The sequence below is a fragment of the Vanessa cardui genome, chromosome 18, assembly GCF_905220365.1.
Source record: "Vanessa cardui chromosome 18, ilVanCard2.1, whole genome shotgun sequence".
In the NCBI taxonomy this organism is placed as follows: Eukaryota; Metazoa; Arthropoda; class Insecta; order Lepidoptera; family Nymphalidae; genus Vanessa; species Vanessa cardui.
The window spans coordinates 4,622,531-4,649,208 of NC_061140.1; the positions used below are offsets into that span (position 1 = coordinate 4,622,531).

A 26,678-nucleotide genomic window follows, 5' to 3' on the forward strand; every position below is an offset into this window, starting at 1 on the left:
ACGTTGAAATTTAAGCACTTTTTATGTACAATACATTACATACAATATATTTAAATAACTAACAACTATATGGTAGGCAATCCAAAGCTATGAATCTGTATGATAACTATATCAATTTGGCAACAAAACGAATGTAGTATATTGTATTTGAGCGATACATAAACACTTATTAATTGTTTTTTGTGTTCAAAATTGAGGCAAATCTTCAAAACCGGCTGATACGTGACCGGTTTGTTTAACAGCCGGCGAATGTTCGCGACACACCCGCTCCAGCCACCAGTCGACGCGATGGCGTTACGATCAACACTCCTGCGCATTGGTATGTAAACACACATATATATTTTTGAGAAATTCCTTACGTATTTCCCGTTCCATTTTCAAAATTAAAACGTAATTAAAATAGCTCAAGATATTGTTTTAGATTTATATTTAATTGTGTTTAATTTTGACATTCATTTATATGTTAAGGACGTTCACTTAATAAATAAGCACAGTGTTATTTCGTCAGTTACAAGCCTTGGCGATGGTGTTGGTACAAAGCATTTTGAATTTAATGAAAACTTTACATTACTGTGTACAGGATATAAGATTAAAATGATATAGGATATTATGACGTTTCTAAGACTTATCTTATTTCTGTAAACATTAGTAGAAAACCTTGAACGAACCAAATGAGTGTAATTTATGTACGACATATAATTGGATTATTTGCTATACTTATCTGAGATTTACAATACGACAAAACATTCATTTAAGTTGATGTGAGCGGAATATTTATGGATCATTGCTAAAAAATCGTTTACCATTTAAATGAGCGATACCTGTTGTTGATATTGATTATATTAAAACTCTACCTACCTGTATTTGTTTGTGTATTTGACACCAAACTATTAGTTGACTTTTTTTATTAGCGTACGAATATTTTCGAGCAGTTTACGTTTGAATATAATTTATATAAAGAATATTTAGTATGTAGAGTTATATATAGATTCTATATTGAAGAGGAATGGACCTTACGATGTAAATTTATTTAAAATACTTATTTTAATTTAAGAAGCGAAAATTATGAAATATATTTTGTATATAGATAAAAACTTATTAACTTCAATATTTAAATACCGTCAAATTGAAATATAGAGCTTAAATAATGTTATATTTTTGTTTCAACATTTACAACTAAATTATCAAGTAGTAGTTAGCATTATACGTTAAGTGTACATTGTAGGCGTCAAGGTACGATAACAAAAAATCAGCTAACATTTTTCTGCGCAAAAAATATTGTGACTCTAAGAACTTAATTCTCACTTGTAATGTTTAAATAATAATTAATCTTTTAAATTAATAAAGAAGAAATAAATATATTATCGCTTTTAGTGTTTAATGGCCAACAAACACGTCAAATACATGAGCTGAAAAAAAAGGAGCGCGCTGGAGTAACGAAGCTTCGTGAGGTCTTAGAAGACCGGCTTCAAGAAATTAAACGGGCGAAAACCTGGAAACATGAGAGAATCCTCACCTCACCACAAGATACTAAGGTAAGAAAGATTTTTAATTTAGTATTATAGTTATTCAAAATTGGTAGGTTAATTGCCAATTGGGCCACCTGATGGTAAGTGGTAGCCAGTGATATTGACACTGTAAGAAACCTTGTCCATATCTTATCGTCAATTTGAGATGACATAATATGGCAATTACAATTGCAACAGTTTCTCTACTATTCATTTTAAAGGACAAAATATTTTACATACACTATTATATTATTAAGTTTTAGTTAATGCTTTATTTTGCAGGTTAAAGTGAAAGGATCAGAGGGAGAATTTCTTAATTTCTGCGCCAACAACTACTTAGGATTAGCTGTGAGTACATATAATATTGTGTTATGTTTTGTGAGTACATATTATATGGTTAAGAAAAAACATTGATCTTTTTCTTTTGTTTATAGAATCATCCAGAAGTCGTAGAAGCTGCTAGAGAAGGTTTAAGCAAATATGGCGCTGGACTTAGTTCCGTTCGTTTCATTTGTGGGACACAAACCATGCATAAGGTATAATACCAATTTTGTTATTCAATAACACCAATTTATAGAGTAACAATTTAATTTTATATCATTAAGTATTATTAATATAATTATGGCTAGTTATAAACAAAGATACCTTCATATAAAACCAAAAATAAGAAGAACTTTCATTTGTTGGGAACAATTGAAGGAAAAAACATTGAATTTTGACCAAGGGCTTGTTAGAAATCCTTAATTATTCTATATTGTATAAATGTTGTTGTTTTTCCTTAATAAATACTTTAGTTTCTTTAATCATTGAAATACAATATGTGCATTATTATTTATATAGGAACTCGAAGACCGTCTTACTCAATTCCACGGACGGGAAGATACGATCCTCTACGGTTCGTGTTTTGACGCTAACGCCGGGTTATTTGAAGCTCTGTTGACTCCTGAAGATGCTGTGTTCTCTGATACATTAAACCACGCATCAATCATTGACGGAATTAGATTATGCAAAGCGCAAAAGTTCCGCTACCCGCATAGAGATCTCAATGGTAATTCAAAATTCCTTTCTACTTCTATTGTTATTACTTTAATATAAATATAAGAGTCGAGATGGCCCAGTGGTTAAGATGCCTTAACCGATGATTGCGGATTCAAACCCAGGCAAGCACCGCTGATTCATGTGCTTAATTTGTCTGTCTAATTCATCTCGTGCTCAGCGGTGAAGGAAAACATCGTGAGGAAATTTGCATGTGACAAATTTCATAGAAATTCTGCCACATGTGCATTCCATCAACCCTCATTGGAACAGCGTGGTGGAATATGTTCCAAACCTTCTCCTCAAAAGGAGAGGAGGCCTTTAGCCCAGCAGCGGGAATTTACAGGCTGTTGTTGTTGTTGTTATTACTTTAAGTTTATAAGTATCCTTAAGTACTTTTTAATATAAACTTAATTATCATAAACAGTTCTCCTACATAGTCTGGGGTACCGTCTAATATAATTAGGCTAATTACTAGTAATACTAATAGATCTAACGCATACACAATGAGATTCAGACATATTGATTTCAATGGTTTATTATTTTCCAAAAACAATTTATCTGTCTTAACTTTATGGTCCGTTTCCATGAATTTGTTCACAATTCTATATTTGTAACTCTGACAAATTTGTCAGAAAGTTAACAACAACAATACGTTATGATATTAGCTTTTTGTTTATTTGCTACAAAAGTATCCGTGGGAAACTGTTTTTTTGGTTATATATAATAATAACCCTTTGTTAACTTTGCATGATGAATTAGGATAATATCACAAAAAAGGACAATAACCTCAAACATATTTCAGTATTAAAACGAAGTGCTTAATTTCTCGAAACCCACTAAAATACCTAACAATAAACTTCAGGACTTTTTTATGTATCTATTAATGAATTGCTCACAGTTACCTGGTAACATTTTCATTATATTTACTTGAACAACGTGTTCAGTTTATATAATATTTTAAATAAAAATAAATTTGAAATGATCTGAAATCTTTTTTCGGGCATAATATTTTATATAATTTGTAATTTGTTTATTCCAAAGCTAAACAGTAATTGCTATAAATAGCTCTTGTAAAAAAAAACACTGTATAAACGGCAATAACAACCTATGTCGTAATTAATTAACTATCCAAGTTTTACTCACTTCCCTGTTGACTTTCGATACAATATCTATCTCAATTTTCTTCTTTTTTAATGTTCCAAAACGAATAAAGTACGTATAGTACGACACAAATTAGATGTAGCATCGGAAAATGGAATGGAATGAAAATAAAACCGATCACTGCCGATTCACACAACCAATAGAAACAGCTCCCTATCGCGCCACTCGACGCTATTCGTCGCTATAGACTCACGCGTCAGTTCAACCCGAGACAGCGAGTGCGTGTAAATCGACGCGTCAAATTGACGAATATATTAGGTCATATGATATTACAAGTTATTACGTTTGTGTAAAGATCATATTCACATGAGGAATAAATATTGATAATTTGGGTTGGCGGACTCAATTCGGATGTGATCGGTTTTACGAATTTTGCCGATGCGACATCTGAGTTGTGTCGTACAATAAACAGTTAACATTGAGTAAACACATATACATACACAAGAATACGTTTCTAATATAATGACAATTATATATTTCTTCGCTTTTATTAAAATCTAATGTTTAAGTTTAATTTGCAGTCATCTCATATTCTAGGGAATTAAAATTATATGGATGTTTTACAATATTGCATACCCGCGTAGTTTAACAGGCTTCCTCTTTTTCTGACATCACTGATTTGACATTTGAAAGGAAACACAGCATTGACATACTTTTTATATGGTAGTACGGCTTTGGACAAAGCCGTCCTATACTACCTACCCTACCTATCATACTTCATTAATTATTCAACCGCAAAGCAGCAATACTAAGCGTTGTCGTGTTCCGGTTTGATGGCGGGTAGTTTTGGCCACTTATACAACTACCTAATTGTGCTACAAAAACCATTCCTAAAGTAACATCAGCCAAATCGTCAAAATATTTTTTTCCCCGTGTTGATGGCGCTTAATAGCTTACTGTAATCATTACGGTTTCAGAGTTGGAACACCTCCTCGCTCATAGCCAAGCTAGGTTGAAACTGATCATCACCGATGGCGTATTCTCGATGGATGGCAACGTGGCTCCAATTAAAGGATTACGAGACTTAGCTGACAAGTACCGAGCCTTATTAGCTGTGGACGATAGTCATGCCACAGGGTTCTTTGGAGAAACTGGACGGTAAGTAATTTACCGGATGTTATTAGAAACATAAAAGACTGATTTTTTGTATACTCATACAAAATAAATGTCATACACCATGCAGAGGCAGATGCAGCAAATAAGCATCGTGCAGAATAAATGTCCTAGTAGTACCTGTTTACTTATCCCAAGATAGAAAGCCATTATGCCAGCTACATTATCAGGAATAAAGAAATTCACAAGACCACTCTGTACTAAACTTCTTATCTTAGTTAAGGGGATGATTTAACACCACTCTAGCTATCTACATTGTTACACATTTGTATTAACCAAAGCTCATATATATTTTTTAGAGGAACAGAAGAGTACTGTGGAGTTACGGGAGCGGCAGATATCATCTGTTCAACTCTTGGCAAAGCGGTTAGCGGTGCGGCCGGAGGTTATACGACCGGTCCTAAAGAATTGGTGTCGTTACTTAGAAATGTATCGAGACCTTACTTATTCTCAAACGCACCTCCTCCACCGGTTGTTGCAGCTTGTTTAAAGGTAATTAATGTCTTACCAATATTATATGTTCATTTTTTTACCGTCATAAAGTAATGGACCAGAAAATCGAACGCCACGAGACAAAATTTAGTTACAACATAGAAGTGCTTTTCGAATTTTGGTCTCTAAGGTGCTGGTAAAAACTTTATGACAGCATAACCATATTTGGAGTTTGAACCCAGAATTTCGTGGTCTGTATTTATAATGCTACACTAAGCAACTATACCAAACTAATCAATAAAGTCCAAAAAATTCAACTTGTTATCACAGAATGATATGTCAACAAACAAATTTTACAGTCTTTAGATCTGGTAGAAAACAGCAGTGAACTCCGTCAACGCTTACGAGAGAACACTCGTATCTTCCGCGAGGGAATGACAGCGGCTGGCCTCACCGTCGCTGGAGACGACCATCCCATTTGCCCCGTCATGGTGGGAGAGGCCGCACTCGCTTCAGACCTGGCAGCTGGCATGCTTGGTGAGCGAAATCGATAAAGATAAAGATATAGATATAGTTCCTATCTTGAAAACATTTTTTGCGTATTGATACATCGTGACAATTAGGTATTGTGTTAAACTATTAGTTCTTAGATGTAATTCAGTTGACAAGTCGAAAAAATTATCTTCGAATCTACTAAAATAAGTTAGTTAGTAATTAGTCTACAAAGTAACTAAAATTTTAATAATTCAATTTATCCTTATATGTAGGGTATAGTATGTAATCTTTTATCAACATCATATTATCGTTAAACATGGTCCGGCTCGCTTCACAGAAAATACATCACAATTAATTAAACTTTCCGACTATTGTAATAATTAATATTGTTGATGTTATGTTTGTCTTCGTGTACTAATATAAAATGTATGTGTTCGATTTTCAAAATAGTTGTTTGCATCAGTAGTCTTTGGTTATTGTAGAGCGTGGAGTGTACGTGGTGGCGTTCAAAAATGTCTTTGTTCGATTTTCAAAATAGTTGTTTTGCATTAGTAGTATTTTGTTATTGTAGAGCGTGGAGTGTACGTGGTGGCGTTCAGTTATCCAGTGGTGCCGAAGGGCGGCGCGCGAGTGCGCGTACAGCTGAGCGCGGCGCACGCGCCGGACGACGTGCGGCGCGCCGTGCAGGCCTTCGCAGATGTCGCTAGGAATATTGGCCTTATTCAAAAATAGAATTTTGTCCAATTATTTTTTTTAAATTGAAGTAATCTGAAACGAATTGGCAATGATACCTGATGTACGTATTGTTATCACCGCGCCTGACGACGTGTGGCGCGCCGTGCAGGCCTTCGCAGACGTCGCTAGGAATATTGGCCTTATTCAAAAATAGAATTTTGTCCAATATTTTTTTTATTTTTTTTTTAATTGAAGTAATCTGAAACGAATTGGCAAAGATACCTATGTACGTATTGTTATCAAATTAAATGTTGAAAATTACTTACCTTTTAAAAAATAGAATTGTTTACAAAAATACTGGCAATTGTGTACTTAAGAACTGACTGTTTATGAAAATATTGTTATTTTTTTATTATTGTTAAACGAATTTATCACACATGTTTTTATCAAATGCGATCAATCTTATTCGTACCAAACTGAAATCCTACCTTTGTAGATTTTTTATAATATAAATGTGCACTTAAATGTTTTATATGCTGTTATTTTAAGTACTTATATTTGTTTTTCTTTTTTAAAAAAAGTCTATTGTACATACAACGATTAAACCAGTTATATATATAATTTGTTTCTATTTTTAAATGAAGCGGGGATTTATGAATAATAATTGATCTATTAACAATAATTTATTACAGTAATAAAACTCACACTTTTATTGACAACTTGGTAACACACAGTGTGTACGTAAATCTCTCTACACTCACATAAAATTACCTTTTATTCTATTATTAATATTAAATTATTTACATTGTTTTTCAAACGAGTTTTCACTCGAGATATTTATTGCGATAATAAAGGTGGGCATAGACTCCGTAACTGTTAGATGATCAACCGTCGTGCGAACATAAATTCTTCTAGAACTTTCTTTCACATTTTATTTCAAACGTATTCAATTGAACTTATCCAATATTAAATATTTTTAAGGAATCATTTTTTAAAATACTTCAAAGAGTCTACACGGACCTTAAAGTTTTACATAATTTTATAAGGCTTGATTGAGATCTTATTCGTTGAAAGACCGTCTCTATATAATTAATAACTTATAAACAAACAACATTACATTACTCCAATCGAAATTTATAGAATATAAATCCTATTTAAGCGTCCCCGGTCTTGTGACTGCGCTAAACTTCAGAACAATTTACGACGATAATAAATCACCTCCGCTTTCCATATAACTAGAGTCTTACTAGACCAAAATTTGGTTTAATTATTTTTCTTCTTACAACAAAAATATAATTTGTTGCAAGGTTAAAAAATCCAATTTCAGAAAAATATTCTTTACCTTATCACTTCTAACCATGGAGGGTTTATATTTATCTAGCATTTGCTTTTCGGGAAATATCTCCTATTTGTCGTATGGACGTTGACAAGTTGTGAGCAACCCTTATTATATAATTTGAGGCGTTGAGTTATTCCTCACTGCAGCAGGAACGGCTTAGCAGGTCCTGAAACGGCAAAATAAGATATTATTAAGAGATAAAAAGAGCTGAATCTGCCCAGTGGTTAGAACGCGTGCATCTTATCTTAATCGATGATTGCGGGTTCAAACCCAGGCAAGCACCACTATATATGTGCTTAATTTGTGTTTATAATTCATCTCGTGCTCGTGAGGAAACCTGCATGTGTCTAATTTCATCGAAATTCTGCCACATTTGCATTCCACCAACCCACATTGGAACGGCGTGGTGGAATATGTTCCAAACCCTCTCCTTAATGGAAGAGGAAACATTACTTTACTTTTTACTTTAAGAGAATCAAAATAAAGTGCATCCTTGGATGGATTGGATCATTATTTCAAATTGGTGTACTAACTTGCAAATGCGCTATAAACACTGGAAAGTGTATGTGTATCGGATGGTGTTCCGACATGTAGAGACAAATTTAAGCAGGAGCTTAGTGGAATAAACTACAAGCGTTCTCCTACGGAAGAAAGAAGATCTTTGCCCAGTAAGAAGGATAATGAAGAGTTACTGTATTAGTATTACTTTTTTATACGTTAAGTTAAAATACACAGTAAGAACTAGCGCTGGTAACTTTTGTCACGGTGACTGTTTCGTCACTCTTGTCAGGTCCGTGAATATGTACAGATGCAGACACAAATGTCACGTCGTAACGTGCGCGCACCTCCATACACATTCACGGACTTGACAAGAGTGACGAAACAGTCCCCGTGACAAAACGACAAAAGTTACCAGTGCGCGCTAGTTCTTAGCATTATCAGCGGCGCTTTACTTGCTTTTTAATGTATGAGTTTGTATTCTCATTAAATAATTAATCCTTGAGATTCCAAGGGTAGGGAATTCCAGTGGAATGAAATATGCATTCATAGTAAACTCTCATCCTATTCCGTCAAGTGGTATTACTGTGAGAACTCACTTCGTATCTCATCTCGTCTAACGTTGATACGTTATCTTATGCGTCTATACTTCAAATGTAATTTTTATAATTGATATCGCGTGTCACTATCTGACATCAGACGAACACGTGTAGGCTTTCGAGTTATACAGAATACAATGTGCTAATAACAAAGTTATTCGACAGTAAACGTTTTAATAAAGAAACAGTAAACACTAATAAGAGTCGAGATGGCCCAGTGGTTAGAACGCGTGCATCTTAACTGATGATTGCGGGTTCAAACCCAGGCAAGCACCGCTGTTTCATGTGCTTAATTTGTCTTTATAATTCATCTCGTGCTCGGCGGTGAAGGAAAACATCGTGAGGAAACCTGCATGTGACAAATTTCATAGAAATTCTGCCACATGTGTATTCCACCAACCCGCATTGGAACAGCGTGGAGAGAAGGCCTTTAGCCCAGCAGTGGGAATTTACAGGCTGTTGTTGTAAACACTAATAAGAATATAGTAAACAACTTTTTATTTATTTGCCTCATTAATATCCTTCAAAACTAAACTTCCGGTTTTTAGACGACTGACGAATGGACGAAGAATGATTAATTATAATTCATTTATTATATTTGTTTAGCTTTTTTTATCTCAAATCATTGAAATAACAATGAAAAGTAACGAAAAAGATTAACATTGTAAGAGGAAAACGTCTTTTACAACACAAAACTTTATTTGAAATAATAGTGTTAAGGATAAATACGTTTTCTCATCGTACGTAATGTAAAATTTGTCAGCATCAACATTCACATTGAAAGGACGCAACCGACCTCACCTTGATACTGCCCTTTAAAATAAATGATTTGATCACGGAAGAAATATTCAATTTGTGTGAAGGACCTTCGCTGATAAATATATATTGTTACCGATTCTGTTATACGCGATCTTTAAGCTAAATTGACATTATTATAATTATGTATTATATGAATGTGCTACCGATATCTTTACCAGTATTTCAAGCTAAAGGGTTTATTTGTTCAAAAGCGTTAAAATAACGATCGCTGTTTTTTTTATGGTATAGGTTGGCGGACGAGCATATGGGCCACCTGATGGTAAGTGGTCACCATCGCCCATAGAAAATGACGCTGTAAGAAATATTAACTATACCTTACATCATCAATGTGCCACCAACCTTGGGAACTAAGATGTTATGTCCTTTGTGCCCGTAGTTACACTGGCTCACTCACCCTTCAAACCGGAACACAACAATACTGAGTACTGTTATTTGGCGGTAGAATAACTGATGAGTGGGCGGTACCTACCCAGACGGGCTTGCACAAAGCCCTAACACCAAGTAAATGTTTTCGAAAAATAAACTTGTTGGCTTATGTAAAACCGTTATTGTGCAAGGATAATTTTACGATATGAAACTCGTTGGAACTGCAACGTTAAATACAGGTGAAACCGCGCGGCGCCTCGTTATAATAAATATCTTCAAAATCATTGATAGCATATTTTTATAGTTCTTTAAAGGCTGACAACTTTTCCAGCCAGACACTAAGATTTAGTTTGTATAGTAAATATTTGGGTGTAGTTCCGAAAAGCCCATACCTCTGATCGACCTGAATTTTTGTATGGATATATATTTCGATGTCCTGATAACGAAAATGATAGCCAAAATACCCGCAAATTTCATTTTCAAGGTCAAATCTAAAGAAATACAAAAAAAATGGAATTATGTTTTTCAAGCATATTATAAAAACTATTCGTCATAGAAAAAAATATTTTGTGGCTCTAGGAGAAAAGTATATAGAACAAAAAATATTCATCTTTTTAAGATCTACAACTTTTGTAGGAAACTTTTTTTTGTAAGATTAATATTTTTATTATAACCTTGAAAAACACCCTTTATTTCTGTATTTGACCTTGAAAATGAAATTTGCGGGTGTTTTGGTTATCATATTTATTATCAGCGTACCAAAATACATATACATACCAAAATTCAGGTCAATCGGAGGTATGGGCTTTTCGGAAGTATATCCAAATATTTATTTTTAAATGCAAATGTGAACAAATAAATGTGTACAACCATTTATACCTTGGTTGTAAGGTAGTTTTGTCCGAAAAAATCCAGTTATAAAAACATTGCACATTTCTTAACATTTTTTCTATTAAATGTGAAACAGAGGTAAATCTTTTTAAATCCAATCGAACTAATATACATATTCATTTAAAATAGTAAGCAAGTAATTTTTGGACGACGATTGACGTTAATTTATTGTAAATTATGTGACCTCAACTTAAACTTTGCAATACTGATGTCATTGATTTAAAACGTATTTTTAAATTTTGAATAATCTTTATATAAATAATTAAGTCTCATATTAGTATGAGATTGAAGAAATAAAAAAAATGTATATTATAGGCGCAGATGTATCAGTATACAGCCTAATTTTCGATAAAAATTATCGATTACGTACTCACATATCGACAGAAGATTCTAAATAAAATACAGTTTAAAAGGCTTGTGTCTTAGAGCTATAATTATTAAAACACATTAAACTTTATTGGTGTCAATCACTTTTTAATCTGTATTAAATTGTCTTTTATTAAGAAAATAATTAACGAATTTCTAGCAAAATCTTCGCAAACGGTTATAAAAATTCTATTTAATAATGTTTTATCATTATATAAAATAATGTTTTAACATTATTTTTTTCAATATTTAACGCTTATTACAAAAAAATTATAAATAAGAGATAATGAATCTATGATATAAAAATGTATCAGCATATAAATATCCTCCTACTGGACTGGACCAATGCGTTTAGTAGATACAAATGTGAAACACAGATAAATGCAGATATACACGATTTTCGAATAAGATTCTTATTCTAACCGGCTCGGCTTAGTAATACCCAGTAAAGACATATTTTTAATTAAATGAATATAGACAACATATACAAGAGCTATGTGCTAATCCAAATTATATTATATATGAGACAACATCACATACATTACTCTTGATCCCAATGTAAGTAGCTGAAGCACTTGTGTTATGGAAATCAGAAGTAACGACGGTACCACAAACACCCAGATCCAAGACTAAGAAAACTAATGGTAATCTACATCGACTCGGCCGGGAATCGAACCCGGGAGTGGTGTACCCATGAAAACCGGTGTACACACAACTCGACCACGGAGGTCGTCAAAATAAACTCATACCTGGTGATGTAGTGGTGTTGGTCGCGGCAGTGGAGGGAGGAACTGGTGACGGCGTAATCGTTGTAACTGGGGCTGGTGTGATGACTGGTTTCTGAGGAGATATAATGAAATTTAATAAAATTAAATCAATTCTTGTAAAATATAAGAAAAAACCAATGATGTTGTAGTAAACAGATATGTTATTAACGCGCAAAAACTGAAGACTAGAAAACGTCCTAATTGGGACGTTTGCCTTTAGTTGTTTTACGTAGTAATACGTTATAATACATCATAATTACGTAGTAATACGTTTTGCGTAATTAAAACATCTAGTTATCCCTTTTACTTATTGTTTTTATCAAGCTATCCTTTTTACTTTTAACGAAATGTAAAAATAAATTAAAGTTAAAGGGTGCGCGGCGCGGCACACTTTTTTCTGTTGTTTAGTATGGATATAACATATCTGTTTATTAGAATATCATTGGACAAAACGGTTGTCTTTTAATTACGATTTGACTTATCACTAACCACATATTTAATGATTTTATTGCTTATGTTGTGTTATTATATATAAGTATATAAACCCGTTATATACTTAAATAATAATTGATTAACATATCTATTTCGTTAGCGTATAGAAGGCTTTATAGAAACAGAAGATAAATAAAAATTTTATCAAAAAGAAAAACCGACTTCAAACAAAACACTATTTTAAAACATATAAATATGCATTAAAAAGTAATAAAAATAATTGTGGATGCAACATATATTTTAAAGTCCTCCTTAGTAAAATCAAATGAAAAATATGAGACTAATTAAAACTCGATTTACGATTATATAATGTAGATATAGTTATTACTACATATGTTTAGAGCCTCCTTCTTTTTGAAGTCGGTTGAAAAATCAAGACTGTTACTCATAAATATAAGCAAACCTTATATTTGTACATTACTAACAGTTCAATAATATCAACAACAACAGCCTGTAAATTCCCACTGCTGGGCTAAAGGGCTCCTCTCCCTTTGAGGAGAAGATTTGGAACATATTCCACCACGCTGTTCCAATGCGGGTTGGAATACACATGTGGCAGATTTCTATGAAATTTGTCACATGCAGGTTTCCTCGCGATGTTTTCCTTCACCACCGAGCACGAGATGAATTATAAAGACAAATTAAGCACATGAATCAGCGGTGCTTGCCTGGGTTTGAACCCGCAATCATCGGTTAAGATGCACGCGTTCTAACCACTGGGCCATCTCGGCTCGAATAGTTCAATAATATCAGTTTAATAAAATATCAATATTTATAATACAACACTATTCCACTTCACGAATTATATGCACTTAAATTTTACTTCTAAAGTTTCGATAACACGTACCGTTGACGTTCAAAGACGTAAATCCATAACGAATATCATAGATTATTCCAGACCAACGATATCTTATAAATTCGATGTCAAGTGATGTATATTTGTATTTTGATGAAGATAAAAATTAAAAGCCATAATAAAATACTTTTTAAAATAAGAGAGGGTTGTGTTGTAGCAACCACACCGTTGCTACTGCGCACTGACGTTTTTCGATCTATAACTACTCGTACAGACATTGTATGGATAAAATTCAAACAAATATCTACTTTAGAAGACACACCTTAAAGTTGAAATTACCATATATTATACTTACGCTCTATGAGAGCTGTGGTTAGAACGCGTACTTCTTAATCGATGATTTCGGGTTCAAACCCAGGCAAGCACCACTATAGATATATGTGCTTAATTTGTGTTTATAATTCATCTTGTGCTCGGCGGTGAAGGAAAACATCGTGAGGAAACCTGCATGTGTCTAATTTCATCGAAATTCTGCCGCATATGTGCATTCCACCAACCCGCATTGGAACAGCGAGGTGGAATATGTTCCAAACCCTCTCCTTAATGGAAGAGGACGCCTTAGCCCAGCTGTGGGTAATTTACAGGCTGTTACTTTACTTTTTTTTACTTTACTTTTTATACTTACGCTCAGTAGTTCAATTTTCGTCTGTAGCCCATCTATCCTGTTTACGAGCGTTGTATTCAGTGACGTCATCTGATTCTTCAAATCATCATCCCTTTTCACATTAGCTGTCACGTTGGCTATTGTATCATTCGTCTTCCCTTCCAACTGGTGAATAAGATTTCTAACTTCTTCAACGCCCGTTGTTGCTGCAACGGCTTGCTTCCGAGTCGATGTGAGAGCACCATCGAAGCCTTTTATCTGGAATGGTTTTATTAATTGTAAGAAATGCTATCACTCCAAGCGTCTTAAAATAAAAATATTCCAAAAATATGCTTTAAAGTTTATCGAGCTGAATCCGCTTAGCCGGCGTGGCGGTTAAATTTTTTACAATATTATGATTGCTGAAATAAACAATATACTTTTGTTCTTTCTTAATAAAACACTTTTCTAACAGTGAAAGTTTAGTATTGCTAAGTATTTTTAGTTTTTCGATGAAAACCGACAATATATTCTTTAAGGTTACTTAAGTTACTAACTAATACACAGGAAAAGGTTTTTTTTATGGTACATGTTGGCGGACGAGCATATGGGCCACCTGATGGTAAGTGGTCACCATCGCCCATAGACATTGACGCTGTAAGAATTATTAACTATTCCTTACATCGTCAATGTGCCACCAACCTTGGGAACTAAGATGTTATGTCCCTTGTGCCTGTAGTTACACTGGCTCACTCACCCTTCAGACCGGAACACAACAATACTGAGTACTGTTAAGGTATTTAATAAGATGTAGTAGTAACCTGTGAACCGAAATCAGCGACCATCCTTTGCAATTCTCCCAATCTTCTCGGCGTGTCTGCCAGCTTAGGCGCCGCTGAGAGTTGTTCCGAAACGGAGGCCAGTTCGCCGGCGGCTTGCTCCATGCGCTTTGATAACTCCTTGTGTTCGATTTCCAGTTTTGACAGACGCGCGCTCAACTCGCTCGCGTTTGCACGAAGCTCTTTGGCCGCTGTATGGCACACTTGCAGTGCGTCGCCTACGCCGTCGCTGCTTGTTGATACTGTTGAATTCAAAAAGAAATATTAATAAATCTGTCTTACTAAAATACTATATGCGTAGTAACAATAGCATTGTAAATGAGTAAAATAAAATAATTAGTCAATATCTAGGCAGGATATATGTATATATAAATGTATTTGTGCCTAACTGACTACTCTTTAATTATAATGGTGGAAAAGAGTAACTATTTAATTTCGAGCCTGTTCTTCTCGGTAGAATCTACTTTTAATAAAACTAGTTATTACGGATTTTAATCGCGTATATTAATTATTTTGGACATCCCGATGTTTCGAGCACTTTACAGCGTTCGTGGTCACGGGTAGACTAAGGTGGCATTTGTCTATTTAAAATAATTAATATACGCGATTAAAATCCATAATAACTAGTTTTATTTAAATGTGTTATAATCGCAAAAATTTAAGACAGAATCTACTTTCTTAGCTCTACACTTATATATGACGATTCAAAAGTGCTTTGATGTGACCTACCTGAATGAAGACTTCTTTGATTATGCATAGCTAATTCATATTTAGTAAATAGTGAAGCGAACTTAATGTCGAGGAGTATTATCGATATCGCGTTAACTAGATAATATATTTCCAACGCATTTTTTTTTCAATATCAGGAGAGTTTTATAAATTAATATAAAGATATAAAGGCTAAGTTAGCGTGCACCTTGAATAATGAATATCGTGACAATGGACAATAAACAAGACGTTTTTGAGTAAAAGTTGTTCTGCCTCTTCTCCAAAATCGAATGTACCTATCGAAGCCATTTTCGAAAATTACTTCATTTATTTTTCATTCAATCAATTTCAATTATCGTCTTTTATTATGAGGAAATCGTATAGTATTTTTTATTATTTTTATATAACTTTAAATGGCAAATGACATATTTGGACTGGTAAGTACAGTATAAGTTTGGTGATATCGAAATTCGAGGTTGAAATACAGGGTTGGCCCATTAAAATATTTTTAAGTAGTAACCCCAATTACAAAGTAGGCAGTTTACACTCTCGTAGGTTCGTAAATACATTAGTTCTGGGTTTGATTTATTTCTGGTTGAGTCTGACTGTCGTCCTGTTAAACAATGAAGGGGGAAGATAATAAATACTTTTGTAGGACGGTAGTCGAGAGACAATGATACATTGGGCGACATGTGTTCTTTGCTTTAAGACATTCTTGCTTTAAGATGTACTAGCGACCCGCCCCGGCTTCGCGCAGTTGCTGTTACTGAATATACTGCACTGTCTTTCTATGTTCATAGTTTTTCAGTCATTCTCTACTATATCGAGCAAATAAAACTTTGTCTTGAATCAATATATCTATTAATAATTATGGGTCAAACTAAGAACCTCCTCTTTTCGAATCGGTTAAAGCACTAAAACCTTCTCCTGAATGTAACAAAAATACTTTTCTGAAAACCACATCCAAATAGCTTTAGCCAAACGTGAGATAATCGCGGACGAACATACCTACATACATACAAACAATAGAACAGAGAACCTCCTTTTTTTTGAAGTCTGTTTAAAAAAACCTTTTAAAATCCGTGGTGTAATTATAAAAATTGAAGCATGCATAGGGATTGACAGCAGTAAATAACTTTGTTTTATACTATGTAATGATAAGGCTCTCGTTACAGCGTCCGACTGTAATCGTCTTACACAAGGCTTAAACCAAAACATAGAAATACAGATATTATTGATGTTTAGCGGTAAAAAAATTAAAGAAAAAAAAACCTTTTTAAAAACAAGCGTGTTAGCTTGAGGAAAATGTTGTGTTGTATTAAATGTAACACGCTTTTATTTATAAATGGGGACTATGATAAAGAGGGGGGACGAGATTTATTTTTAACTTTTTAGTTCATTTTATAAACAAATAATAAAAGCTTGTTTTTAAAAAGGTTTTTTTTTCTTTAATTTTATTTTTAACTTTTTAGTACCTCTATTTTTAATAATTAATATGGGACGAAAGCAAGAGACTCGTCAAGACGAATCAAACGAGACCAAACTCGATGGGGTTGCGTCGTTTAATTACGGAGTTCCTATGGCCACCTTCCAGCTCCATCATCAGACCCTGGTTACCATATAGTATCAAAGTACTCGTCAAGACTAATTCAATGAGCCCAAACTCGATGGGGTTGCGTCGTTTAATTACGGAGTTCCTATGGCCACCTTCCGGCTCCATCATCAGACCCTGGTTACCATATAGTATCAAAGTACTCGTCAAGACGAATCTAATGAGCTCAAACTCGATAGGGTTGCATCATTTAATTACGGAGTTCCTATGGCCACCTTCCAGCTCCATCATCAGATCGGCTCTATGTCACAATAACATTGCATTGTCATCCGATTTATACATGCATTCTAAATTTCAGCTCAATCGGAAACCGGAAAGTGGATCAAATTTAAGTTGCAAGATTTGATATCAGAACGACAGACAACTGGACAGGTGAAAGTAAATAAAAGCTTGTAATAACTAATGAGTATGTGGTGACGAGGAAGAGCTGCATAAAAGACAATAACGGTAGGGTTATCGTCGTTAATATTTTCGAAAAGATAAATCAAATACTTTAAATTCTTTATAATTTTTCATATCGTCAATGTCAAAGTTATTTTTTTTTTTAATATTAGCTTTATATATTTCATATTACCTATTTTATTTCAACAACTTAGTTGTGAACAGTGAGTTATGATTCGTTAACAAAGCGATTGTATGAACTCTACTCAACGCAGGGTGAACCAGTTACATTAGAAACGACGTCCAAAGTTTAATCAGCGAGGTCGTATGCGAGGAAGTTCCTTATTAATAGCATAGGTATAGCTCACTATTTAGATAACACCTAATAGAATTAAAGTGTATCTGCATATCAATCAACTAGAGGTAGAACTAGACGTTGATTGATGTACGAGTATCTATACACTTTCATATGCGTAACTCAAACCACCTTGAGTAAATATTTTGAAGTTGAGGTATACGCATTTTCATATTTTCATATTTTCATATCAGCACTACCATTTCGCTTTCGAGGTCTACTATTTTTGAAAGTGGCTATCCAAACTGTATTTATTGCTTTAATATACTTTATTTTAATAAAGAATCGATATACTAAGTAAGTCTACCATTAAATAAATGATCTTAACAAATCAAGTTTCGAAATGTTTATATTAATAAGTGATAAATAAAAAACTGTCTACAATATTTATTTAGTAGGTACATGTTTTTGTAACGGTACATAAACCAACCTCTATCCATCTCTATTCGAAGGGAAACAATCTGTCGCCGCACATCAACAAAAAGCCATAGAACAGTAGCAGCAGAGACGACGCACACACACAGCGCGAGGGCGGCGGCGAGGCGGAGGAAAGGGCGGGAACGTCGTCTACGCGACGTCCGCCGACCCCACGGCTCTCCTTCATCACTCGAGGCAGATAAGAGCCTCCCTCCTCGTCCACCCCCGCCCCCCACTAAAGCGTCCAGTTCCCGTCTCTTTCGCATCTTCTTTCCGACCCGCAGCGGCCCAGCCACGTGCACTTTACTCTCCATACTACACTATAACGCTACCGTAAACGCATTCGCACGCACTTGACAGTTGACACTCACTTAATCGACTCAATGCGACCGATCCACGCGACGCACTGTTATCGACTGACCGTTAGCTTTGTATGTAAACAAATATAAAATGTTAAGTGACATGCAATTTATGTGAAGATATATTGATTAAGGAAATTCGAAATGACGTCATACTACTTCTACTTGTGTCTGTGTTTTTGCCTCACCATAGAGCTGGAGTGGAACAATTGAATTACGTTTATAAGCGGAAGTCCAATAACGGCTTTGACAATAACTATTATTTGTATGCGATTAACAATTTATAATTATAGACGAACTTCTATTGTAATACAGTTTCACGATTTTCTCCTTAATATAAATTTATTTGAGCTTGTGGCAGAGTACTAGCCGATGTGGGGAGGTATGGCAATTAATATTTTTCCGGTCAAGGCTTTCGCCCTCTTTGTTTTTCGGTAGAACGAGCACGTTTAAAAATTCAATAAATAGAACACACGTGTGAACGCTGCGGTTAAGTAAAGTTATATAACCGACATCAAAATAAAATATTCTTAATAAAAACAAAAGAATAACATGAAATGCAAGCTTGTCACGCCAATAGTCTAAATCTAAAGCGGGCGAAACTGCAAAGCTCAGCTAGTTACATAATATTTTTTTACTTAACGCGTTGAATCTTCTGGTATTTATATATATTGTTGTAGTTTTATGTATATTGATTGTAATTATTTTTCAGTCAGGCAATACAAAATAAACTTTTACATGTGTAAATTTTTTAATTAGCTCATTTTATAATTATATTTATATTACACCAATAATTGTATAGTATCATAATTAAAATTTATATTTCTATACTTCATTGTACAACAATATTAAATTGCATTTTTAAAAGATGGGCTTAAAGCTGGCTTTAAGGCAACTACAAATTTATTAAAAAAAAAAAAAAAAACATCTAATTGATTATCTTTATTAGTACATATTTGTCGCTATTTGAATATACTATTGAAACTTCTAGAACAAACGAAACAGTGTGATGTCGGTACAGATTAACAGCAATACCTACTTAACGGAACAATTAACTTGTTACCATATATATAAGGTTAACAACTACATAAGTGATTTCATTAAGAACAAATAACGTCTTGCCGTAAACAAATTGATCGTTCAATGTAAGGTCGTTTCGGAGTCGACTTTGAAATATCATTTAAATCGTTAACCTTGATCTTGGTATTTAGTACACTATATATTAGCTGTGACTACGTCCGTGATAATTGTGTATAAGGCAAATCGTACTATATTACCCATATAAGTACCGGATCAATATAACAACTACAGCCTGTAAATTCCCACCGCTGGGCTAAAGGCCAACTCTCCCTTTGAGGATAAGGTTTGGAACCTATTCACCGCTGAGCACGAGATGAATTATAAAGACAAATTAAGCACATGAATCAGCGGTTTCATTCCTGGGTTTTAACTCGCAATCATCGGTTAAGATGCACGCATTCTAACCACTGGGCCATCTCTATGTAATATCTATGCATATATAAGTAAAAAATGTTCCAGATTTTAAATAACACCTTTGCTAAAATTTATATAGAAGTTTACAAATCTACAACATAAAATATAAAAATTTTATCTGTCTGTCTGTTTGTAAAGCTCGCAAATTAGAAATGTAAATAATTTTATCATTAAAGAAGTGTCGCATGATTTGGTTGGTTAGTTTGGCGTTATTTGAAATGATATATTTTTTGAATTACATTCTATAAAATGAATAGAAAATTGTATAGGTACTGTATCGTTTGTATTAGCAAATCAATAGAACTTGCATGCAACTATAATTTATTTATCATTCGTTCAAGTTCATTTCCAAGTAACTATACATTCAGTCATTCAATTAATCAGGAAGCTGTATATGGAAAATTTTGTTTTCCTATAGGGAAAGGTTTTAAGTATATTATATGTTAATTGCTAAATTTCGAGGACGATTTTTGCATACGATGCACTCTGAATACGTTCGACATACAGTTTAGTTATCTTAATCTCATAAAAATCAAGATTAACATCAAGATTCTAGAACGAGTGATATATTATCGCGTATCGTTTTAAGATATCGTGTCGCATGTTTCTGTTAGCCATGGGCTTTTATCAGTTATTTGGTTTAATTTTTTTTTTTCATATTTTTGAATGTTACTAATATTAAAAAAAAAAAACAATTTGACAAGATCTGATTGAGTTTCAACAAATTTTAAAAGCCTCACATCCATTATCAACCTGCATGTGACTAATTTTAACGAAATTCATCTTAATTGTAGCAGCGTTGTGGAATATGCTTCAAACCTTCTCTTCAAAGGTTAGAAGAGGCCTTATGGTGGGACATTTGCGTGCCGTTAATGATGAGCCGAGATGGCCCAGTGGTTAGAACTCGTGCATCTTAACCGATGATTTCGGGTTCAAACCCAGGCAAGCACCACTATATATAAGTGCTTAATTTGTGCTTATAATTCATCTCGTGCTCTGCGGTGAAGGAAAACATCGTGAGGAAACCTGCATGTGTCTAGTTTCATTGAAATTCTGGCACATGTGCATTCCACAACATCGTGGTGGAATATGTTCCAAGCCCTCTCCTTAATGAGAGAGGAGGCCATTAGCCCAGCAGTGGGAAATTTGCAGGCTGTTACTTTACTTTACTTAATGATGATCTTATTGTCATATTACGTCGCATCTATGTTATGTCATCAATACTGATACTGTATACGCGAAAGTAACTCTATCTGTTATCTCTTCACGCTTAAACCGCTGAATCGTTTCAGATAAAATATGGTAGGTACGGAGATATTTTGAAATCCGGGATTTTTTTTATTGTATTTACTCTTAGTCCTCTCACGCACACGAAGACATCTTGGAAACACGAGCATCACTCACACATGCACGCTGGTAATATTTTAACGTGGAAAGGCGCGCCTTCGTGAGTGGGTACATATATGTAGATATAAAGATACCATAGTAAAAACATCTGAGGTGGTAAGAAAAGTAAAATCATATGAAAACGGAATAATTACAAGGACTTGATGTTATATAATAGACTGCTTGTCCTATGTATTTTGCACAAGGGATGTTTAGATAATGAATGCTGTGTCTTTTTTTTATTTCAAATCAATGACAGGAAGATTAATCAGAATTTTACTAAACTTCCGTTAAGGGCTTTCTCTTCTCTTGAGCAGTAGGTAAAGATCTTATTCTGTAACGCTGCTCTAATTTAGTGAAGACATGTAATATCAATGTTTTTAATTGAAAATAGACATATGTAGGTTTTCTCACTACGTTTTCCTTCACCGCCGCAAAAGAAAAATTATAAATACAAATCCAAAACATGGAAAATCAGTTGTTTGCCTGAGGATTAAAAGCCCGCAATAATCCGTCAATATGCAATTGCTGTAATCAATAAGTCAACTCGGTTCAATCACAATAATTATCTATTAGTATCAAATAAAAGTTTTTTTTTACTAATTTAACCTTCGTTTTAATTTTTATTTGTAATAATGACGTATAATAAAGTTAAAGTAATTTTTTTCTACGATTACGTGCTTCCCAGTCCCCGGCCTAATTATATTATTGAAAACGGTAAAAAAACCTTAATTTACGGAAACGTAGTGCTAGAAGACAATGCAACTTGGTTTTATAAATACATACATTTGAACCAAAACATTTTTCAAGTATATTTAAACATAAGTTTAACAATAAAAATTAATATATCGTAAACATAACTATAATTTAGTAACAAGATTAAAAAAATAAACTAAAAACCTTCACCAAAACAAACACAACAGAACATCGCTTAAACCAGAAATGAAATCAAAAGTTATTTCGCTTAACAATTCTATAAATTTCCCGTTATCGTTAAAACCTTATCTACTTTCAGTCACGATAACAATATACTATTAATAATACATAACGCGTTAATATATTACCTAAACCAATTAGAAAACAACTCAGGGAATTTTTATTTGGTTAAATAACATAGAACAAAGAAATGCTGAATACGTAACGATGAGATAAATCACAATACTTGATAACACGATAAACCGTAATATCGACCTCGGGTCACGACGGCAAGGGACGCAGTGAATGAACAACGCGCATGCGTCCAATTGTTTGCGACACCACGCTAATCGTTGTATTAATAAATAAACACCAAGGAATTATATAAAATACATATATTCCAATCGCTAACTAATAATTACGTCACCATCACCTAGTCTTTTCAAATTTATCGGTAAAAACACAGACACAAAAACTATAACTCAAACCTACGAATTACTTCGTTTAGAGCTAAACACTTTTGGCACTATACAAGATGAACAATCTCTAGTAATTCGCAAAGACACTGCGATACGAGTTGACTAATTTCTACGAGTGTACACTAGAATGACAGGAAACACCGAGGAGGTGCAAGAAAGAACTGCGTGACGTCACGGAGGAGCGACAATCAGGCGCATGCGTATTCCAAACATTACATATAATAGTACTAGACACAACCGTGTTGGGATCTGAAGATAAGAGATATGAGAAGTACTTTCATCTTTGTTCTAACTTCTCATCGCCATTAGCACAATAGACAGAGTGATCATTCACGCCATGTATGACATATGTATACATGCATATGGTATATACTTATGATGTGCATTATAATAAATATATACAATATGAGACTATGTCGACAAAAGTTGAAAGACAACGACGGGTTACAATTTTTTTTTGTTTGTTAATACATAAGTATTTCATTTGTGTATCAAGTATGGAAAGAGCTTTAAAACAAATTAATAAAAACTCAAACAAGAAACAGACACAGAAATGGAACGAGTTTTGAGGTACAGCCAATTAAAAAAAATAATCTTAACGTTTACAATAAAGTAAATTAACTAGTGGATGCTTGAAGATAAGTTTTCGTCTTGGTTTCCAGGGGGTTTTAGGGAGTGTGATAAAGAGTCATTAACTATAAAACTTACATCATCAATTTGTGGGGTGTTTATATTAAAATAGCGTATCACCTATTTTAATATAAACATCCATAACTCTTCAACATCTCACCCGTGATATGTTGTCTTATAGTCTAGGTTGCTAAATCCTAAGTTCTTGAGTAAAACACCGCTAATTATGATAATTTAGAAGAATTTCTATAAAGCATAAGTCGAAGCTTTGGCTTTTTAGATAATCCTTACAAAACTATAAAAGATAAAATATCAAACTATGAAACGAATTAGTAAATTTTGTTTCAACAAAAACTCGATTTTTGACAAGAGTTTGATACGGTACGTCGACGTATCACCGACAAATATTAGCACGGCCGGTGTCTGCCTAGCAGTGAACACTGCTGATTTGCAACAAGTTATTCTTCATTCAGTCTTGTGGTACACCAGGATTAACGAATTTTAAGTCGGAGCATACACCCTCGACAACGATCCTAATGCTCCGACCTGACAAAAAGTTACTTTGTGCTATATACTTCCAAAGCCTTCGCTATTTTAAGACACCTTCCCACTTAGACAAAAATGCTTCAGCCTTTTTTGTGTCAGATAAACTAGAAGATAACTGAGCGTTCCCGACGTAACGAACGATCCGTAGTATGGTAGTGACGATGTTATCAGAGGCGAGATGACCAGTTGTGTCAGATCATATTCTAAAGCGAATTCAAGTACAGATCTACCCGCATGATCGATAGTAAGCCAATGACATGAGCCAAGCCAATTCATTCATTCATTCGGGCGGATGGAATCTGCAGTACTGACGTAAACGTACCAGCTCATAGCACAAAGGAATTTGTACCCCCTTAGAAGTAGTGGTACCCTTAGAGGGCCGAAAAGAAAATTGGTATCAGCCGGAAAGGATATAGGTCTTGGTGAGAAAGAGCAAGGCTGATTTAGCTGTCTCAATGTGAGATAAACAGCGATTAGGTTGGAGTTCAGCTTCCTTATATAAATTTCGCGAATCGATTTCCATAATTCGCGCAGGACGCATCCTGAGCAGGCACCTTAATATAGTCATACTTATATATTATATACATAGAGGCCCCTATATCTTGTTTTGGTGTAAGAAAACCTAATTTATAAGCAAAATAAATCATGCTGGCTGGACAATATTAAAGGTATAAGTCTTATAAGGTAAAAATGCAGCCAGAAGGTGATCTTAACAATGTTTTAAAACAGGTTTTACAATCAAAGTTTTAATGAGATTTCTGTTATTGTGAACCATATCTACATACATATACAAATACTCACATAAGTATGATTTTATTAAGAGGTCACTACTCCTGAATTCAACAGATTATAAAAGTTGTATAATCTGTAGGGTTTCATATGAGAGCAAACCATATTAAATTATATCACTAATTATGTTAATTAGCTTTGTAGTGGTAATGGATGTATGCTACTATATACATCCATAGTACATAATACTATAAATAATAGAAAAGTTTAGTTATAATATAATTTGAAATTTCTAAATATTTATGTGAAAATGTAATAATAATATAACCATAAAGTCATTTTAATTGTTTTTATAGAAAGTTTGAACATGTATTATTACTTGAGGTTCTTCAAATAGTTTTGTGTACAAAATTGCAGCACAGATATTAAAATTATACTATACTAGTATGTACACCAACTCACCTGCTTATATTTTTTATTTTTTTATTTATTATGAAGTATTCATTAACACATTGAATGCTAAGAAGGGTAGTTCTTATAATACTAGACTCTTATCATTTCTTTCATAAAATTACTAAACTGACTGACTAACACAACAAGGCATAGTTTAGGACCCAATATAATATAATTTTGCACAGCATAGGTGAGCATTAAGAAAAATAATTTTAATTTATTAATTATATTGATGATTATGTTTGTAACTAAAAACATTACATATCACTGTCACAATCACAAGTAGATAAATGTAGATAAAACTTATATATGAATGCTCTGTAAGTTTACTAAATGCATATTTAAGTTTTTATATCTTAAAAAGTAGCAAACTAACCTTTAGCTATATCTAATTTCATTGTTGTAACCTGGTCGTAGAGGGCAGCACATATCCAAGTGAGCATCAAGAGCCAAAGGACCAGAGTGCCCCGCACAGCCCAACATAGTGCACATTGTACTTCAGCGGCTATGTTCGGTTCTGTTACTTTTGGTGACACATTCTTATTGCGCTCTTTCCTGGAGGAAAAAAATATTTATCTCTTAATATATTCATTATATAATAAATTAACTTTCGATTAAGGAGGATAAAAAATTAAATTATGATATATATCTCCAATATTATTTCTCACTATATAATGGATAATATGCAGTACTATATAAAGCTATAAATTAGTTATAATTATAAAAGGTTGCGTAAATGTTATCCAGAAAACAACAATTAATCATCAAGGTCCTTTGTACTTGTTATCTCATTTTATACAATAAATTAGTAATGTGTACTTTATGAAGCTATCATTAGTTTTCTCTGGAAACAACAAATTTTTACCTTGTTATCTTCCTTTTTCTATTTGGGATAATTTCTAAATGTAAATCCTCTGATTCTTCGTCACTGGACAAGTCCAATAACCTACTGTGTTCCTTGATTGTTGAAGGTAAAGACATGGTTGTCTCATTAACACCATGCCTCTCGAATATATAATTTACTACTTAAATGTCTTTGTATAAAATCGATATTTAATCGGAGAACAATTGGTCATTTATATTAATAACAAACAAATTGTGTCTTTCTACAAAATACGATATTTCTTGTAAACTTTTAATTAAATGTCAGTTGTCAACCGACAACCACACATGTCATATGCCTATTGTCAAACCCCAAATATTATATAGTTTTATATGGTATAAAAAATATAATACAAGTATATTATTATATACACTGTTAAACATTTTACTTTTCTTTTACTGTTCCTAAATTAAAATATGGTATACATTTAAGCTAATTAAAGTTTTTATGGGCTATGACCAATTAAAAGCTTCTTTACGGGCTAAGTAGTTAAC

At 33.6% G+C, this 26,678-nt stretch overlaps 2 protein-coding genes across 3 annotated transcripts; one reads left to right on the plus strand and one right to left on the minus strand.

Moving 5' to 3' along the window:
• Positions 1-178: 178 nt before the first annotated feature.
• On the plus strand, positions 179-7,040 carry LOC124537228 (2-amino-3-ketobutyrate coenzyme A ligase, mitochondrial). Its single transcript, XM_047113997.1, has 9 exons — positions 179-319; positions 1,375-1,535; positions 1,791-1,856; positions 1,943-2,044; positions 2,349-2,556; positions 4,625-4,805; positions 5,120-5,312; positions 5,612-5,789; positions 6,319-7,040. The coding sequence occupies exons 1-9, from the start codon at positions 250-252 to the stop codon at positions 6,477-6,479; spliced, it is 1,320 nt and encodes a 439-aa protein (XP_046969953.1). The 5' UTR covers positions 179-249; the 3' UTR covers positions 6,480-7,040.
• Positions 7,041-7,092: 52 nt separating this feature from the next.
• On the minus strand, positions 7,093-26,476 carry LOC124537229. 2 transcript variants are annotated; one of them, XM_047113999.1, is made up of 6 exons: positions 26,167-26,476; positions 25,678-25,856; positions 14,820-15,079; positions 14,041-14,277; positions 12,050-12,140; positions 7,093-7,927 (listed from the first exon to the last, which is right to left on the minus strand). In XM_047113999.1, the coding sequence occupies exons 1-6, from the start codon at positions 26,280-26,282 to the stop codon at positions 7,899-7,901; spliced, it is 912 nt and encodes a 303-aa protein (XP_046969955.1). In that variant the 5' UTR covers positions 26,283-26,476; the 3' UTR covers positions 7,093-7,898. The 2 variants fall into 2 exon arrangements, with proteins under 2 accessions (XP_046969955.1, XP_046969954.1); XM_047113998.1 differs by lacking the exons at positions 25,678-25,856; positions 26,167-26,476 and adding exons at positions 18,324-18,737; positions 22,964-23,073.
• Between the last annotated feature and the right edge of the window lie 202 nt (positions 26,477-26,678).

Coding starts and splice junctions, on each gene's coding strand:
- LOC124537229 (XM_047113998.1), bottom strand. CDS start 18,624: ATGGAGAGTAAAGTGCACGTGGCTGGGCCGCTGCGGGTCGGAAAGAAG. Junction 14,278..14,819: donor TCGCTGATTTCGGTTCACAG/GTTACTACTACA, acceptor AAACCATTCCAG/ATAAAAGGCTTCGATGGTGC. Junction 7,928..12,049: donor CAACACCACTACATCACCAG/GTATGAGTTTAT, acceptor TTGCCGTTTCAG/GACCTGCTAAGCCGTTCCTG.
- LOC124537228 (XM_047113997.1), top strand. CDS start 250: ATGTTCGCGACACACCCGCTCCAGCCACCAGTCGACGCGATGGCGTTA. Junction 2,557..4,624: donor CCCGCATAGAGATCTCAATG/GTAATTCAAAAT, acceptor TTACGGTTTCAG/AGTTGGAACACCTCCTCGCT. Junction 4,806..5,119: donor TTCTTTGGAGAAACTGGACG/GTAAGTAATTTA, acceptor TATATTTTTTAG/AGGAACAGAAGAGTACTGTG.